The sequence below is a fragment of the Callionymus lyra genome, chromosome 4 (genome assembly GCF_982586985.1).
Source record: "Callionymus lyra chromosome 4, fCalLyr1.hap1.1, whole genome shotgun sequence".
Lineage (NCBI taxonomy): Eukaryota > Metazoa > Chordata > Actinopteri > Syngnathiformes > Callionymidae > Callionymus > Callionymus lyra.
The window spans coordinates 14,777,871-14,797,230 of record NC_141821.1 but is presented as its reverse complement, the minus strand read 5'-3'; the positions used below and the strand labels follow the sequence as shown (position 1 = coordinate 14,797,230).

Below are 19,360 nucleotides of genomic sequence, written 5' to 3'. Positions count from 1 at the left end.
TCAACACCGCTTCTTAAAATGTCACCGCCTTTCGCTGAGCCGCCTGATGATCTCCTGATAATGATGACAGGGAGCAAACAGGTGCTTAAGTGGATCGTTGGGTGGGCAAGGTTTGGCTACTGGGTTGCGATCTAAACCCCTTTCCTGCTTAAAACAGCAGCTTTCAAGTCTCCTACATTTGCAGAATGACACTACTGTATTAACAACCACATAATGTTGCTTTGGGAGATGCACTGTCATCGTGCAGGATTTTATTTTGCTTTATAGCAGTAGATTTATACTAGGAAAGAGTGCTTTTATCCGATTTCTAAGATTACATTTGCAATCTGTGTCTGTTATTTCATAATCATATGAGATATCAAAGGACAAGACAGGACTTTCAATTCATGGAAATTTAGTATTTCATTTATCTGGCTTAAATCCTCACTACTTTTCTAATACCATCGCTGGTGTTTTAGCAGACACATTTGAAACTGAAAGTAAAAATATATAAATGACATTGTCAAACAAATCTCAGAAATACTGAAATAAAGTTACTTTCTGATTCACTTTTCGACTCGATAAACTCTCTTTGACATGCATTTAAATCTTGGAAGGATTTGAAGGATCATTCATGAGCCCATTTAACTCTTGACTCATGCAGTTGAGTCTGACCTGAGCGACTAAAGAAGTAGTGCGTGTTACCATTATGAAAGCTGGGTTGAGCTGGGATAAACTGTACAGTCATTAACAGTCATTTAAATGTCAAATGACGTGGTAAGTGACGAATAATTTGAGTCAAAAATACACGTATTGCAGATCATAAAGTAACTCATGTCTTTGTAGCTGAAGTCAAGATAAGTATCTGAATCTACATGAGTAAAGGGTCTGATTATTTTTGGTATTTCCCATCAGGCATTGTTGCAGCGGGTCAGCCTCTTGTCTTAAACTAGCCTAGTTACGTCCAAAGTCTCCGTCATTAACTGTGAAAACACCTAAACGTGAAATGAAAACACCAAAAAGTGTATACGTGCTTATTCCTGAATATTTTTTATTTTTGTTTCGCCTGTCGGTGAAAAAGCTTTTAATTCTGGTTGAAGATATACGGCTTTAATTCTTGGATAAATGTTACCGTTTATATTTTTTGCACCTGCTTATTTTTACAAATGTAGCCCTTTATGGAAAAACTGTATGTAGAGTTGCCAGGTGACCACATTAACTCCATAAGTTATTGGTGCTGACAGAGAGCCAAACGATTTTTTTTCTTAGTTTTAACTGTAAAATAAAGTTTTGTGTTTGTGCTTCTTCCACCATTTATCTTGAATGTAGGCTACTCCTCGCCTCAGGTCTTCACAAAGTGAGCTGGAATGAGGAGGAGACTCTCAGCACTCGGGACACACAAAAATAACAGCCTTTTGTTGTGTTATTGCAAAAAAGAAGTCTCTGTCAGACCGCGGCCCCGAACATCCCGACAGGTTTGAGGCCTCTGAAGGCGAGCGGCTGTCAGACACGCTTTACTCGCCTCCACCAGCTGCATCTGCCACCACCGCTCACTCTCCCTCCCTCTGTCTCTCTTAACTCCATACCACCCCCACAGGGGCTGAGTCTGCCTTCGCCGTGTGCAAGGCCAGCACTTTTGACAGGGTGACTGTGGCGATGCCGGCCCAAGTCTAGCTGAACATCCTTCGGCGTCAGTTACTTCAACACCAATGAGACAGTGAGTGGAGCTCACGCCTCCTCCTTCCCTCTGTGATGCTGCTGCTGCCACCGGGCTTACCTCTGTGCGCGACACTGGAGCACCTTATGCATTATTAAAGACACTTTTTCCTAAAAGGCTGCTAGCACATTATTCTGCAACCACACTGACATGTCTGGATACTGAAAATGTCCACTTTAGCTTTGAAGAATGTGTTACAGGCAAAACATATTTAATAGTTTTGAAAAGATTACGTTTAAAGATGGCCTTTAAAAAGTCTTCAGTCCTGTAAAGATATCCTTTTTACAGTTATGATATTTAACAATTTGTATGTGTTTTAGTATTTATTTGAATACAAAATCACTAATTTACTTTAAATAATTAATTAAAACAATTTTGATAATCTCAGAAAATCAAAGATAATATACGAATATAGGAATAAAATATTTAACTCTGACAGAATCTTATGAAATTTGATAATATAACTGGTGTTTTCTCAAGTGCTAATGCATATGATGCGCAGACGTAAAATGCCAATATAGTCCATTTTATTTGTGTGTTGACGTGCATTATTTGAGTTTCTCTGAGAAAAAATGATAAACAAATAACAACAGTCTCACACTATTTGCGCTAACACAGCTATTGCTAATTACTACTTTAGCCACAATGCTACACCAGTCAAAGCCAAAGAGTTATGAAAGCTTTAAAAGATCCATCAGTTGAGAAAACACAAAGTGAGTTAAGATAAAAAATATTTTTATAAAGTTGACAGGAAAACGCAAAGTTCAAGCATAACTAAAGCAACAAATATTCATCCTCCAAATCAATATTTGGATTAAACATCTTCTATATTTCATGTCGATCTTTGAAAGCAAATGCTTAGAATGCAAAAAATGTTCCTTTTGAATTTGTCCCCGAAGCACCCAGATCTAAGTAAGTCAAGGCCCGGGTTGAAACAGCGGGGCAGGAAAGTTCATGTTTTAATGTTTAATCTTCAGAGCAGTCGTGCGACCCTTTCCAAGTCACACCTTTTGACAGCCAGAGAAAATATCTAAACCTGCAGTTAACAAAAGTCCTTTTCTGTCCCATCAGTCTTCAGCTAAATTAACTTTCATCGGTCAAACGTGTTTCCTCAAAAGCTCTTTCACAAACAAAGGTGTTGGGAGTCATTACTGAATGAGTTAAAAATCTTCGAAAACCACACAAGTAAAATCCAAAGCCACGGATCATGCTCAGTCATTATTGGATGGCAGCACTTCCCACCGCCTCACCCACCAACTCTCTTTCTTTACAAAGACAAACAGATCAAACATTCTAAGGACCAACTGTTCACTGGATCATAGAATAGAAAACAAATCCAAATCATTGAGATACATTTCAAAAGATAACTAAGCAATATAAGAGGTAACAAATCCTTTGAATATACATTTAGAAAATATATAAATGTATACATTATATAGGAGCGAGACTGAGCGTAATTATAATATCCAGCTACCTTTAGGCTGAATGAGCAAAAAGTGCTAATTGAATCAAATCAATAAGAGTGAAGCAGAGCAAAGAAAACGTATATATTAGAGTTGTTTGTCAGTTTAAATGTAGTTTAAATAATATTTTAAATATATAACCATCCTGTCTTGCAACGGTCTGATCACACTCAGGTACCAGTGGTTTGTTCAGTGACCTCAAAGCTCTGGATACCTCCTCATACTTTTTCATATTTAATATGTACTTTATATTTTATTCACATTTTAAAAAAAAACAAAAAACATTACATTCACAGCAAGGTCACGTGGAGGTTCCAAACCTGTGCTGAAATTAATAAAAAAAATATGAAAAACTAATTTGCCAGACATACAGTATTTGTGCAAAGTTGTTTTGCTTTAGTGATCTTTATATTTCTGTATTTCGGTGTTGGATGAGTTCAAGTAAATCTTTTTCATCAGTGTTTTTAACTTTTTTAATATTGTGCTGCTTCTATATTCTTAAAGAGACTGAACTAGGACATAAATAAATGTTTAGGTTTCATGAACGTCTACTTGTTGAATGAATTACTGCAAATTAAAAGTCACGAGTGTAAAATCTCTCGGTGGTTAAATCACAAAATCCTTAATTGAATGGTGACCCTAAGAAATCCCTTCCACAAGGGGGCGCCTCCGAAAAAAAAAAATGTCCCCTCGGATGTTTTTTAAACGAGTTTCCAAAATCTGTAAAAGTAAATGTTTGTCTGAGCGACGAGAACTTTTGACAAAGATCTTACTCACGTTCAAAGCAGCCAAAGCTCAACAAGTTCGAAAAAGAAAAAAAATGCTTCTTCTTCTTCGGGGTTTGGAACCTGAACTTGTCCCCTGGTCGGCGTCACTGTGGTGGGCGACACTTCCCACTTCAAGCCCCTTCACGAGGAGGATTTTCCGGCCACTTGACAACAAATGACAGACGGTGCCAAAAGCTCTCGTGCCAACGTGTCCATCCTGCTCTCTCCGGATCATTCCATCACAGGCAATCCACGGTCCACGAGAAGAGCCCCCCACTAAAGTTTACCCACGCTTTTAAAAATCCCGTGATGGTTTGTCTCCCGCGTGCGCTTCACTCCTCGCGTCCTTCTCGCCGACAATAATAAATAAAAAAGAAGATCTCACTGGTTTCGACCTAATTGGGGGAAATAAAGCTGCTGTCAGACCCCCAGCATCCCACTCGTGTCCGCTTCCACGAAGTAGCAGAGATGACGGAGAGGATAATGCGCTCCGAGGCACACTCAGATGCCCCCCCCCCCCCCACCCCACACACACATACACACACACACACACACACACACACACACCTTTTTCTCGCAACCACCAACCCCTCCCCACTTCCACTAACACCAGCTTCTGTCAGGATGCGTTCGAGGCGAAATATGATTTTTTGGACCAGCTCCTTTTTTTTTAATAAATAAAAAAAAAAAAGATTATTGCTCACCATAAACAGAAAAGTACATCTAGTGATCACATCTTGTTTTAAAAAAAAAAAAGATAAAATGCTTCAGAAAGCCCGTGCATTTAAATCGTCGTCACACAACTTTATATTTTATTTTAAATAAACATAAAACTGCGCAATTGTTGCGATTCCTATTTCTGAACTCTAAATAAAATAGAAAGTAAATAACCAGTTCATGCTTATTCATGTTGTTTGAACATTAATTGTTTTTTTTTAATCTATATATATTAAGATTTTGTGCGCGTTTCAGCTTTACGCGTGTTCAAGGGACCAAATATGAGTGCGTTACAACAGAAATTCGGAGAGTTTAAACTTGTTTAAATTGCTATTTAATCTATATGTATATCATTATAAAAATGGCAGGCTCTGGCTAAAAAAAAAATAAACGTTTGGTGTTTGAAAGCGGGGATGATTTGTGTTTTTTTTTTTTAAACAAGTGATAAAAAAGAGTCAACTGTGAAAAGTTTACCAGCTTCTATTCTAGCAGGAGGAACTAAAGCCGCTCACCTCGTGTCAGCCTCTCATGGTCGTGCGCGCTCACATCCAGACCCGAGACAAGCCAAATAAATCCAGCTCCATGGTGCGCGCGGAGTCCCGGGGAAGACGCGCGCCTGTTCCCGCGGCAGGTGGAGGAGGAGGAGCTGGTTCAGCGCTGGAGTCCAGCAAGAGTTTGGAGAGAAGAGGCTGCTGAGAGCAAAGATCTGATTCCGTGTGTGTGTGTGTGTGTGTGTGTGTGTGTGTGTGTGTGTGTGTGTGTGTGTGTGTGTGTGTGTGTGTGTGTGTGTGTGTGTGTGTGTGTGTGTGTGTGTGAGTCAGAGCGAGAGCTCACTGAGACTTCCTTGACAAGCTGAAGTTTATTCCTCTGCAGATGTGGAGATGCAGCTGAGGGTCTTTACAGGAGTCATGGTGAGAGTTCTTGTTGGACTGCTGCTCTCCAACAACATGAGAAAAGGATGGCGACACGTTTGATCATGGTGACGAGTTCTGTAAAAGATGTCTAAAGAGGGGGACATTGCGTCAAACTGTTGATCGATGAAGAGTTGCGACTTGAATAATGCATGTTTTATTGCGATTGTGAACGAATATTCATACTTTTCGTGTTTACTAATACAGCCAACTACAGTCCCTCATAGAATTATCAACTATTTTATTCAAAATTATATATATATATACAGTATATATATAATAAATAAAAATGCCTTGATGCTAAATTCCAATTCGAAAACGATGACTTAAGTTACATTGTGGATAACACTGCAGGAGCCAAGGTCTCAAGCTCACACATTCCCATTATTTATTAATTTTATAATATTATTTTAGTAAGGTGCACCGCCCAGTAACACAAAATAGATCATTCAACCGTTTCTGTAATTTGAAATGTATGGAAATTTTAAAATGAATACTTGCTTACATAGTAAGCCGATTGCATTGCCAGCTGTAGTTAATTTTGAGAAACATTCTTACCACCTTTGTTTTTTTTTGATTAGAACGTAAAATTCTGTGAATCTAATATATATGGAATGGAAAACCGATCATTCTACAGTTAAATTGAGGACATTTTCTCTAAAGATTGAATGTTTGGAAATAAATGTACAAACTTTGTTTCAACTGGAGTGAATCTCATTAATCTGACATTAATAAATTAGTTCTTTTAATCGGATAATCTCTCACAAAAACACATTGTCTAAGATCATTGTAAAATGACCTGTGTACCCTACCACCTAGACATAAATAAATATATACAAAGGATAGACTTTGTGTTTCCAAATACCTTGAAAAAGTCATTTAAACCATGAAATGATCTCAGGACAACACAGTGCTGAATTATTGACGATCTGGATAATTTGTCAAAATGATCAATCCGGCCAAATCATTTCACAAGGTCCAGCGGATGGTTTGCTCCAAATCAAAGTAGAATAATGTTCGTGTTTATATGGTGATCGCATTACAAGGAAAGGAATTTGATGGGAATACTCTCCGATAAAGAAAGTTTGCTAAATATAAAATGTGTTCTGCCTATGACCAAGAGTGCTAAAAGATGTCAACCCCTTGTCTTATTGAGTTGACACTTTATCAGTGTCCCTGAAGACCAAAAACCAGACGCACAACAATCAAGCCTTACTGTCGAGTTAAACCAACTTAACTGGTCACAGAAAAAAAAATGAAAGGTGGAGGGAGGGAAGATACTCAGCCCTAGTAGGAGTGGAAGGATATTTGCTTCCAAATTGAGGGATTCGATTTCCACAGGTTAAACGCTGGGCAAAAGGACAATCTTGAACTTTGTACTGAAGACTCAGATTCTATTCTCATGGCACTATCTGTCACTTTATTTCGTTGATGACTCTGTTGCACGTCACAGATCTAGAAGTACGTCTCTTCCTGTTCGTACGTCACAGTGGACAATAGCATCAGCTGAATGTCATGTAATGTAACATCACTGCTGCACTAGTGACGCATATATCGTGATTATACACAGATCAATATTGCATCAGTCTGTAGGTGGAATAACGAAATTGAGGTTAAAACCTTACAGAGTTGAGGTACTGTCGTCTATGCTAAGAGGTGAAAGGGTCTCGTTGGATTTTTCCCGAATGTACTTGTCGTGTTTCCAGTCCGTCTGTGTTGTCACGACCGGTTGAATGCAGAGAGTGGAGCAGAAAATGTGAAAAGAAAAGTGATGGTGTTAGAAAACACATTAACATGTCCTGCTTATTTGTTTGTAGACGCCTACAGAGTTAAGCGTTTGTATTTAAGACTATATTCTGGCTCAGACCTAAACTCGACCCTGTGGGGAGGTCAGCGCTGCAGTGGTGACTCGTCGCAGCCGAGGAGACAGCTCTCCACCCGGCTCTTGTTCTCGGCGCTCTCGTTGCCCAAGGGCGGCCAGCCTGACACGAACCTCCTTTTTTCAAACTCAACAAGAAAGAAGAGCACGCAGCCGCCGAAGAGATCATTTGATTCGCACCACAATGACGCTGGTAATCCTCCTACCACACATGCGTGCTGATCAGACACATCCAAGGTTGTCTGTGTTTCTGTCTCAAGGCCTCCAGTCAAGACACTAGCAGATGGAAATAAGAGGAAAAAAAGGCCACCATTTCTGAGCTGAAAATGCTTTTTTTTTCCACCGACTATTTAAAAAGGCGATATATCTTATAGGCTAGTGTTTATCAACTCCCTGCCCCCTCCTCATGCAAAGTTTCCTGCCTGGCTCATCATTTCTCATCAGGATTATTAGGAAATTGATGGCAGCTGCAGTCTTAGCACAATCCTGTCCAGCGAGCGGACGCCAGACACAGAGGTATTGGATTTAGACTCCTGTTCAATGAAGGGTAATGTTGCCTTCATCCGGAGGGATGCGGTTGTTAGCGAGGGTGGGCGGTGTGAGGAGGGAGACGGTTTATTCATACAGAAGTTCTGCTCATGTGATAATAACGGCCAAGTAGTATTGACCCAGATGTGAGGGCGTGTGGATCCTAAAGGGAGTCAGGTTCAGGGGGAAATATCTGCTGGTTATCATTAACGGATTACGCCGTGGTTAAGGTTAGGTAGTGGGCCGTCCTGCATATTGTACAGCTTTGAAGTCATTACTTCTGCCAAGGAGGTAAGAAGGTAATTGATAATGTAACAACAGATGATAACATTTTGGTTACCATCTGGATCCACAAAGATTCATCAGTCTATTTGGTTCTTGCTGTTCTTGCTCTAAAAAAAACATATGTTGTTCCCCAACACTACCAACACCTGCTATCCTGCTCTTCACTATCAACAATATGTTTAAAATATTAACTTGTATGGTAGTATGGTATTACACAAATACAATTATTATGGTTTAGGATTATTGTGGAAAGAAAAATCTATATAAGGGTTGTGCTTTCCTTTTTTAAATTATTGTACTGCTGAACTTCTGACCCACTCTAGTAGAATAACTCACATTTCCCCGATCCTTTAAGCTCTGCATTGGCTAGGTATTTATAAATGTTACATTACATTTGTTGCATCTTCTTCCATTTTAAAGGGGCCAAATTCTTAATTTTCTAACAGGTTGCACATCTACCAAACTGTCTCTTACCAGTAATACCACGTTGTCATCAAATGTATTTCAACCTCACTGTCATTGTGATTCTTTATATCATTGTTGTCGTCTATAATTTAGGTCATTTTTCAAATGTATATTGCAGTGGTGGGCCATCAGGGCCAGCAAGGCCTTCTCTGCTGGCCTAAACATAATCAGAATTTTTTTTATATTTTTTAATAAAAAAATAAAAAAGTTCAATTTTCTTTTAATTCCTTGCATAAATGCATAAATCAGCAATGCAGAGCGTGTGTGGCGTGGCCATGGAAACCACACAGAATGTAGTGGGAGTGATATTTTGATATAAAGCACTGAAGTTGTGTTCATTTGATGATGCTCTAAACGTCTTATTGACCTATAACAGTTCACGGTCAGATCCGTGGTGTATAAATAACTTTAAAGTAGTTATTGAGAGATGGATTCATTCAAACGTGCGCCACTGAAGGCCTATGTGTGAAATGCACAGCCCGCCACTGGTATATTGTGTTGATTATAACTGGATTTCCTCCAAATCCATACTATCTTTGACCCGTCACATCAGGAAGACGCTATTTCTGGTGGGTTTACTCAAGTTATGTAGTGAAACAGAGAAAAACAAACTCAATATGGGACCATTTCGTTGCAGAGAAACCTGCTGATTCAGCGTTATGGTGTGAATTTTATATGTCTAACTTTTGGCTTTTGCAGGTCGTGACATTTTATTTATCTTATTTTTATCTGACGACCGGCCTGAAAATATTGCAGACTTAAAACTGGTTCACTGAGCAAAAAAAAAGGTTGGAGTTGGAGTTAGGGTCTTCAGCACAACATATTTGAGCAGAAAATGTATTGATGATCATTTTACTTACGGATTTATCCCCACACAATGTACCGTTTCTCTGTTACTAGTTCTGTTTATTAAACTTTTTCTGTGCACATTTACGTTCAGAACTAGATTATTTTTGGAAAATAGATGAGTGACAAATACAGGTGTACATCAAATTAAGTCGTCACTTCTTCTTTTGCAGTTTAAATTATTTGTCATTTTTGTAGTGGAGCGTGTAGTGTACATTTACCAAAGCTAAAACATTTACTTTGTACTTTCCGAAATGTCTTTTTATTTTTTTTGGAATTGATTTTATAAAAATTGTTATTGAAAAAGTATCATTTAGGAACCTGTAATTGAAGGTATTTGTATCATTACCTTCACTACACGCCCCTATTCACAACACCTACAAGTAGCCACCAAGTGTGATTGTAAATGCATTCAAAAATAATTTAAATATTTAATTTAAAATAAAATAAAAATATTTGCAGGAAGAGTGAAACATCAGTCTAGGTTTCGGAAACATTTTGAATATGACTTTGGGGTTTCCAACTTTCACCTCATATCTAGTCCAAGATGTAGGTTAAGAATGCATTTTTAATCAGGACTCGTTTAAATAATAAGTTGTATATGATATCATGTATATTTTACTCTAAATCTGTGTGCAGCTAGAAAAGCCAAAATCTTTAATGCAATCAATCAGTTTAATATTGAAGAAATAAGTAACTGTTCTTTTTTACAAAGTGCCATTTTTTTTTCAGATTAAACTCTGACTTTAAGATTTGTTATTTCGTATCTGTGCTTGCACAAAATATATGAATTATAACCATCCATGCATGTTTTTTAATTAATAACTATTGACCCGTTTCAATTTTATCCGGATTTCTAGAAAGATTGAATGATTCCTGTCCATTCTTTTTTTTAGTAGATCATAGATATGTGTAAAATGAAGTCAACACACAAGATAAGATCAAAATAAATAAAAATATATGCATTTTAGGTGTACCACTGACACCTGATTGAGACCATTATGGGATTTTTTCATTTGGGTTATGTGTCGCCGTGTGTGTCTCCTTAACTCCTAGTTGAATTTTAGAACAACAAAGAACTGCATCAAGAGAACAGGTGTGCCGTCACCACACAAGTGATTAAAAACAACACTTTGTTTATTTTGGTTTCTCCACATGGATTAAAGTGTGATCAAGGAGGAGGAATGTCAAACTTCCTGTGATCATTAGTTTTTAGTTTATTTTCTATGCCACTCTCAAGTGCAACATAAAGCTTTAGGAGGTATAGAAGTGTATCAGGCACCCGGCGTTTATGCGTTCGTTCCATGTGGACCTTCGAGTCACAGGTTTATCGGCCGGACACTAAACCAATCTGCTGCTCAGAAACCTTCAATCCACCTCGGTGTTCTTAACCGGTAACCCAGTGGCCATAAATTGAAATCTAATACAAAGTTATGAAACAATACCTGAGAAGAATTACATGGAAGCGTAATCCAAAAAACTGCATGATTGAAAAAAAGATTAGTGCTGAGCTCAGGGCTACAGTGTCGGGTGGATTTGCGGCGGGTGACAGCCAATTGCTTCGAGCCGAGTTTGGATCGGACCCGTCCCCGTTTAGATTTACGTGCTCCTGTGTCTGATTTGGGATTTATTTACGTCTCGACGGAAGCATCTCGTATCTGTCCTCGCCATGTCCATCTGTGTGCTTCTTGAACGCGATGGAAATATTTAGAATAAACGTGTTAATATTTAAACAACTTTTTATGACTGTTTTTAAAAAAGCTAAAGGCTGTGGATCAGTTATTTTGGACCAACAGAGATCCGGTTCCTAATGGTAATGATGATAAATGGTCTGGTCTGTTACCCCCCAGAGAAATGAAGTCCACCCCTTTGGAGGTTGCTCCACCAAATTAGCTTTTGTCAATACCGTGATCCCAATTTGTCCTCTCAGGATGTGCTGACAGTAATATTGGTTACTGTAAGCAACCGTAGGAACTGTATCCTATTGGCTCTCATCCGTGGTGTCATTAGCATACAAGGATGGATGGCTGGCCATGATTAGACAGCGCCGCGACCCGGCCCGGGTTTCAGCGACGGTGGAAAATTACCTCCGCCCTCGCCTAATTTGTGGTGGCTGAGGATGAGGTGAGCTTTAGAAAGACAATCGCTAACGAAGAAAGACAAAACGGCAACAGGAACGTCGATACAGGCGGAGAGTTTCATAAGATATGCCGGTGACTTTTAACTCATCCACAGAAACAACGCGATCTTCAGGTAAATGAGGTGGTTCTCGTTCAAATTAAGTATCGGCGTTCTGACATTGGACGAGAACGTCAATAGCTCAATACTTCTCGGCCGGACACTGTGGACCAATCGGGAAGGTTTAATCTCAAATAAACATTAAACTGATTGATTTATAAAGGGAGAACAGCAATCAGACAGCACATACCTCTGCCAAGGGGCTCATAAATCATTATAAAAAAATGTTTACAATCTTACAGAAAAATATTTATCGAATTAAAAAAATAAATATATTTCCACAAAGTGACATAAATCGCCACAGAACAAAAGTTTAGACCCTGGTGGATAATGTCAGCGCAAATAAATGTCTGAAATGTTGAAGAAATTTGGAAAATCAATAAAATAAATCTGAATTTCAAGGACTGACAGCTTGTCCTCGGTCTGTAGTTGCCCTTGAGGTAAATTTGGCTCCACAGCCAGACAAAGTACAGAGTTAATGCTACAGAAAAATACATTTTTAAGTGAATGATATAATATTTTGAGAGCACAATGAGCAGGAAAATCAAATTTGAAAATACTGCTTTCATAGTTTATAGTTATAATCCAGCTCTACAGCAGACCCTGCTTGAACAGGAGGTTGAATCAAAACAAATGAAAAGTCTCTGTTTTTATACTTGAATATATATTTGATCATAAAGTGTCTGAGCAGATACATCCATTTATTGTTGAGTTTCAACATCCATTCTACTTTAGAACATAAAGGAAACGCTGTGAACTTAATTGTCACTTTCAAATGCTTTAGTTCAGTTCAAGTTCAAAATATGTCCTTTTTATTGCCTGTTCTTCCAGACAACTCGGACAAATGCTGAGTTTTGTCATCAAACCGGAGTTCTAGAAGAGACTGAAGTCACTCAGGATTGTCTCCATCCGTCCTCCATCAAGAAGGGACTCTTGAAACCAGCCGGACGAGGCACATTCTCCATTGATTGGCACCTAAACTGTCGTGCAGTACGACACACTTCGCCTATTTGGAGTTTCAGCACTTGTTTCTAATGGTTACCAAATTATTTCAGGCAGAAATGGATAACAATTAGTTTAGCATTTGTCAGCCGAGTGTGGTCGTGCATGCTTGACTGTGATTTAGGGGCCAACAGAGGTCATCTGCTCCAAATTTTTTTTTACATTTCTTCCACCGGCTTTTTTTTACCGCCCGACTTTTGAAAATAGAGATTTGTTAACTGTGTGTAATTTACTTTTTATGGCCACAAACATTCATGGATTTATTGATGCCGATCATAAAGGTTATGATTTTATACAAACTATTCTAAAAGATACCACTAAAATATATAGATCATTTATACATATATATATATTTAATTTTTTTTTTAATGACCAAAATAACTGCTTAAATAACCCCATTTAAATATTTAAGCAGCATCAACAAAAGGTTAGGAAAGACAAAAAATAATTTTAATTAATCTATCTAACACTAATAACAATTAGCATATTCATTTGGGGATTAAGCAAATTAAAAATATAAATAATTCACCATTACTGTTGCTTTTTTTAAACACGCTTGGGATGGAAAAGCACCAACAACCGACCAATTCTGAATATTGATTTGTGTATTGATCCATCAACCACCAGGTTTTGCTGCTGCAATCCTAGACTCTCCAGCTGTGCCGTGTGGTTGTTTTATTACATCCGCCGAAGAGGTTTTTGTTATTCTTTCTCTTAGCAAAAATAACCTAAAACGTCATGAACTACCTTCATTTCAATTTTCAGGACGTGTTCATAATGCGACAAGGAACAGATATCTTGTTTATCCTGACAACAATGTCACTTCCGCCTCACTGTAGCTTGATTTATTCTACTACCTGTCGTCCGACTGACCTCAGTTCAACTTAGCTATCAATGATATTTCAAGATATGAGTCTGATTTTAATTCTTCTCAGTACATTCACTTTTTATGTTGGTTTGGCCGGTTCCTCCGCAACATCTGAGACCTTGATGAAGCTCTACCTTGGTTCATTTAATTTGATTTAAATTAGAAAAAGTGTGTGTAATGGGCAAGGTTTCGACCGAGCCAGCTAAGATCCTGATAAATATCACCTTTTGGAAGCTTTGTTAAGAATGGTTGGCGTCGCTGCTCTGGCCAAGAAACATCTTGTGATTGATGAATGGCAGCTGGTCGGGTAAAAAGAAGGCTCATCCAATAAGATGACAACAAATAACTAATGACACATTTTAATCAATATTTCATTGAAGTAATTAAAGGATGTTGGAAATTCGGTTTATTTGTTTCAATTCCAAATCAAACACAGTTGCTGAAACTGAAACACTGCCTTTTTTTGGACTGTAGTGATGAACTACAATATGTGTCTTGCAAAGAGCCTCATTACACACATCAGTGAATAATAATGTGTCTACAGCCCACAAATTACACAAGTGCAGTTAAAATGTGCCATTATTCACTGCGACTAACAATAGTTTTGATTTGTTGACACTAAAGTGTGTGATACACATCAGACGGGCTCATTAGAGGCAGGATTCTCGTTTGTGCTGGTGACATAGAAACAAATAAAAAGACAATCTGGGATGATGGCGTGAGAAAGTCGAATCGTCAGCCACTGTTTTCCCCTCAGCGTTTATTAACTGCCTCACATTAGATCACAACGCCGACGCTCGAACGCCAACTTATCTTCTGCTTTTAAGCAACTCCTGCACGTACAGAGAGAGAGTCAATCAACAGAGTCTGATGTTTCAACTTCAGACGCATAAAGATTTATTGAACACGGTCGCGCTTTTGCTTTTGATTCTCTTTCAGGAGTGCATCTATTTCAAAGGATAAACAACAAAACCACTAACTGGACTCGTACCCACGGCCATCTGCCGTCACACTGAAAGTCTGAAAACTATTGTCCAAAACATAGTAAAACCAAACACAGCTTTAGGCTATAGCTGAGTAGTCATCATTCATTTTAAATTTAAGAGAAATAGTGAGATGAAAAGAGAGAGAGAAAACACATATTTCATTTGATAAACATGAAATATTATTGAGAAACAACTGGTTATTTCTTTTCATTTTTAAATTTTCATAATCATTTTCATTTTCTTAAACTTGTCATGTTGTTGTTTTTTGTTTTAGTAGTTTTTATCATACAGGAGAATGATAAGTCTAATATGATTGAATTGCCATCAGGACATGTTGGGGAAAAAAAAGCCCATTTACTTAAATAAAAGAACCATAACAATTCTCTATTACCAACTAAAACAGATGACAATCCTCAGATAAAAGATCAAAAGTCAAATAAAGCCATGATATTTCTCAACTGATGGTGTTAATGTTAAATGTCATTTCCTTTTTGCTTCACTTTAATTTGTTTGCACCTTTTTTTTTTAACTCATTAAGAAAGAAACCTGCGGTAATAGCTCATATTTCCACCAAACTAGTAAAAATGTTGGACGAAATAGTTCAGTTATCATTTTGTGGAGCCAAGAAAGACGAAACGACTACAGTCTTAAACTCTTGTGGCTTTTTGGTCGGGATTTAACTGCGTTGCATTTGTCTTGAAAAAAGTTAGTAAGTAGTTAATGGTTATTTTTTTAAAACACCTTTCTAGACCAGGGTCACAAAGAAGAGATCAAGACAGCATAAGGCAAACACAGGAGTTCCAGAAAATCAGGGAAAAATCTGCACAAATAATATCTTAAGATGTTTCTTGAAGGAGTCAGTAGATCATCAAACACAGAGGGAGAAGAAGATCATTCCAAAGTTTAGGAGTACATTTAGATGTTTACAATTGGATCTTCTGTGAGCAGTTACTTAGGTTGCATTGTATTATATCAATTTAACTATGAAATTGATCAATTCAATCCATCATTATGTGATGAGCTCAGCAGAGTCAGTCTCTATTTAGAGTCATTTAAACTATAGTTTTATTTATTAGGTACTGGAATTGTACTTGTAATTGCTTTTGGGTGAAGATTTAGCGAATAAAACGACACAAGAATGTTTTTCACAAATATTTATTGAGTGATGCGGAAGTAAACTTCCAAACTTCATTAACAAAAATACTGATTTGTGTTTTCTAATTACATGTTAATGTAATTGGCTTTTTTTTTTATTTCGCAACGATTCTCCTCAAAAGTAAACAGTCTAGAGACGCGGACATCAAAGCTGATCCTCCGAACTCCAGTCGGGTATCGAAAAAGTCTTGGATTCTTGCTTCTGCTCTCCGATCCTGTACTCCAGATGGATGCAAACGTGTCTCCCGCTCTTCTCCGAGGGGTACACGCTGACCTCTCCCGAGACCGCCGTGTCCTGGATCACCTCCACGGGGTCGTCCAGGTACAGCACGGCCTGCTTCCAGTGGGTCTCCGGCTTGAAGGGGGACGTGGACAGCACCACGGGTTTGCCCGGGCACGAGAAGGACACGTCGAAGTAAACGCAGAAGGCGTTCACCACGGCCTGGCCGAACGAGTCGCACGTGAAGTGACCTTTCAGCGACCTCAGCTGGTCCACGGTCACCGTGGTCAGGTCCAGCTCGGCGAACCGGACCGGATGCGACAGCACGTCCTCCACGGTCACCGTGTTGATGGTGATGTCAGTGTTCTTGATGCACCTCCTGGCAAAGTCGGACATGCACGACATGTCCACGTCATACTGGTCCTTGACCGTGTACCAGAAGTGCAGGCGGTTCTCCACCACGGGCTCCATGATGGGCGTGATGAAGAGCTCGGCCCGGTCCGGCAGGATGATCCCGCCGGGCATCTTCAGCCACTTGTCCCGGGCGTAGAGGACGGAGTTGAGCATGGACTCGTGGAGGAGCGCGTACCCCATCCACTCGCTCACGATGACCTCCACCTGTTCCGGCAGCTGCACCGTCTCCACGGTGCCGCGGATCACCTCGATCTTATCCTGCATGCCGTTCTGCCGGATGATGTTCTCGGCCTGCTCGGCGATGGAGCACGCCTCCACCGCGTACACCTTCCTGGCGCCGGCTTGCACGCAGAAAATGCTCAGGACGCCGGTTCCTGCTCCCACGTCCAGCACCACTTTGTCCCGGATGGACTCGCTGTTCTGCATGATGGCGCTTCGATACGTGTTCATTCTCACGTGATCGGCGATCATCTCCTCGTGGATCGTCACGTCGGTGTAGCTGTCGAAATACAGCCGATCCTGGCGACTTTTGTCTATTTTCCTCTTTTTCACAACGTGAGACATGTCTGCTACCGCTCGGCTTCGTATGCTACTACTTCCGGTTTGGCGCAGTCGGGACTTGTAGTTCTTTCTGACTTTCGTTTAACGCGGCGTCAACTTGAGACGAACTACATTTCCCAGGCAGCGCTAAACTGATTTATGGTCCCGTTAGGATGCACATTGTATTATTGTTGCTCGGAGGAAACATTTACGAGTTAATAAACCACATCTTCAAAGGATGAGACAGAATTAAAATCATCTTTCCAGGATGTCAACAACCTCAGAGTCATTGTTGTGTAAGCAGTGATCAGAATTTCAATCACAGACTATCAGTAATATTATGAAACCGTGAGATTAATTGACTATTTCATGAATTTGTGGGTTTAAAGTATGTTTTATTCTAATGCCCACGCATTTTAACTCGGACTTTTAACGGTTTAAACGGTTTGATCGGTTGCGGAAAGTTGAGGTATTGCCAGTTACGAGTTGAATGAATCAATTAATAATATAAATATTTCATTTTATATCTAGGATTTGCCCCTTTTATGTAATCGAGTTTGATATAGCGTTGTCTTAAAATAATCTCAGCTAAATAAAAATATAAACAAGTATATAATGCAAATATTCAACATGAATCTAACGTTTCTTCAGTACGTTTTATTTCATGACTAATATTGTGTTAAATTAATATATATGCAGGACAGTAAAGCATAAAATAACATATAACATAATAATAAAAGGCATTATATTAACAATAACAAAAGAAAAACCTTTTTTTTAATGGAAAGAAAAAACAACTAAACAAAATCTTCTCTAAATCAATATTAAATGGCTTTTTATCTAAACAATATATAAAAACAAAATAGAATTAGGCAATGAAACATGTACAGTAATCCTGATATACATGATTTATAAACAGTGGACAGTCAAAAAAATTAAACTTTTTTAAACATTTTTACCTGGCTTGGTTTGACCCTAACCTCATAAGGATTGATGCAGGCAGAGGTCAACATGTTCACGTATCTGGTTAAGAGGAAAAAAGATGGAAGCAGAGTTAAAAAGTAAAACAGTTGGGGAAAAAAAACTGCAGATGTCATTTTAAGTGACCAGGAAGAAGACAGTGAAAAATGAGTTTACAGATACTGTCAATGCTGTGGAGACCGTCTTTCTGTGGCACTCGCTGGTTTCACTTCATGTCAGCAACATCTTGCAGAATACAGTGGAATGTCATATGCATTTGTATCTTCAGGAAAATCAAGTGAAAGTAAACGCTGCGCCCGCGGGCGTACCTGCCACCGGATCTCAGGAAGAGCAGGTTTTCCCTGGTGACCAGGCGTCCCTCGTCTCGTGACAGTCCTCCGGAGCGTTCTCTCGTCTTTTACCGAGATGGTTCCGGACAACCTCTCAGAATCCCATCGCGTAATGATGAGAGAAGAGAAGTAGAGCCGCAGTAAAGGAGATCGTCGTGAGATGTCGATGATTCTTTATTACTTCCCTTTGAAGCGAGAAGACGGTTCTGTCGTGAAGAAAAAGCCATCATTTGCATTTGTGTTTAGTTTAAAAATGAATTGTTATGCATGTGTTGCTACTTGTGAAACACGTGCACTATCACCGGGGGAAAACACTTTTTTTCCCCAAAAGCATCTCCTATATATTTCTTCTGGGTTATTAGATCACATCTTGCACTCGCCCTTAAGTTTAATCATTGGCCTTGAGTTATTAAACAATCTTACAGCTGGGGAGTCAAATTCAATCACCAAAGTGGCGACATAAATGCTAATTTAAACATAATCTTAAGCATCTGTGTTTTTTTTTGTAACGATACATAAATTGTCATCCTTTAACACCAATTAATTCCTAACACGCTTTCATACTTGTGATTCATCTGCACACATTTGATGAAGTTATTGAAGTTTCCAGATGAATTGTGAACGTTTAAGGTCATCGCTTAGTAAAATTGTATTTAAGCGTTATGAAGATTACATTTTTAGGAGATCTCAGACACCTGTGACCAATTAGTTTGCCGGGTGATCCCAATTCAAGAAAAACTACTTATGAGGGGCGTTCCACATTATCACGCAGATGAGCAATATAGGAAAGAAAAAGCATCTCTGCTGCTGAAAACCATGAAATAGTTCAATGCCTTGGTCAAGGTATGAAAACCTTAGATATTTCACGAAAAGCAGGATCAAGAGAGCAGCTGCTAAAATGCCATTCCAAAGTATCAAACAGATATTTGTAGCTGCTGGTGCCTCTGGAGTCCCACGACCATCCTTCAGAGAACCGTCATCATCAGACGTAGGATCCTTCAGAGGTTTGCATTTGTGTGTAAACCTTCTATTCGGCCACTCCTTAAACAATGTTCACAAGCAGAAACGGC

The 19,360-nt window shown here is 39.0% G+C and overlaps 2 protein-coding genes across 4 annotated transcripts in view; both read right to left on the bottom strand.

Annotated features, from left to right (window-relative positions):
• Positions 1–4,456, bottom strand: part of ntng1a (netrin g1a) — a 106,145-nt gene extending 101,689 nt beyond the window's left edge. The window contains exon 1 of one of the 3 annotated variants that reach the window (XM_087788878.1): positions 3,937–4,456. The gene's annotated coding sequence lies outside the window, so the exon portion shown is untranslated. The remainder of the gene's footprint in view (positions 1–3,936) is intronic. The other 2 variants (XM_087788879.1, XM_087788880.1) reach the window with 2 other exon arrangements.
• Positions 4,457–15,790: 11,334 nt separating this feature from the next.
• On the bottom strand, positions 15,791–17,025 carry prmt6 (protein arginine methyltransferase 6). The gene has a single exon (XM_087788066.1). The coding sequence runs from the start codon at positions 17,002–17,004 to the stop codon at positions 15,952–15,954; it is 1,053 nt and encodes a 350-aa protein (XP_087644192.1). The 5' UTR covers positions 17,005–17,025; the 3' UTR covers positions 15,791–15,951.
• Positions 17,026–19,360: the final 2,335 nt, after the last annotated feature.

Bases quoted from the DNA above. Each gene is read 5' to 3' on its own strand.
- prmt6 (XM_087788066.1), bottom strand. From the start codon at position 17,004: ATGTCTCACGTTGTGAAAAAGAGGAAAATAGACAAAAGTCGCCAGGAT.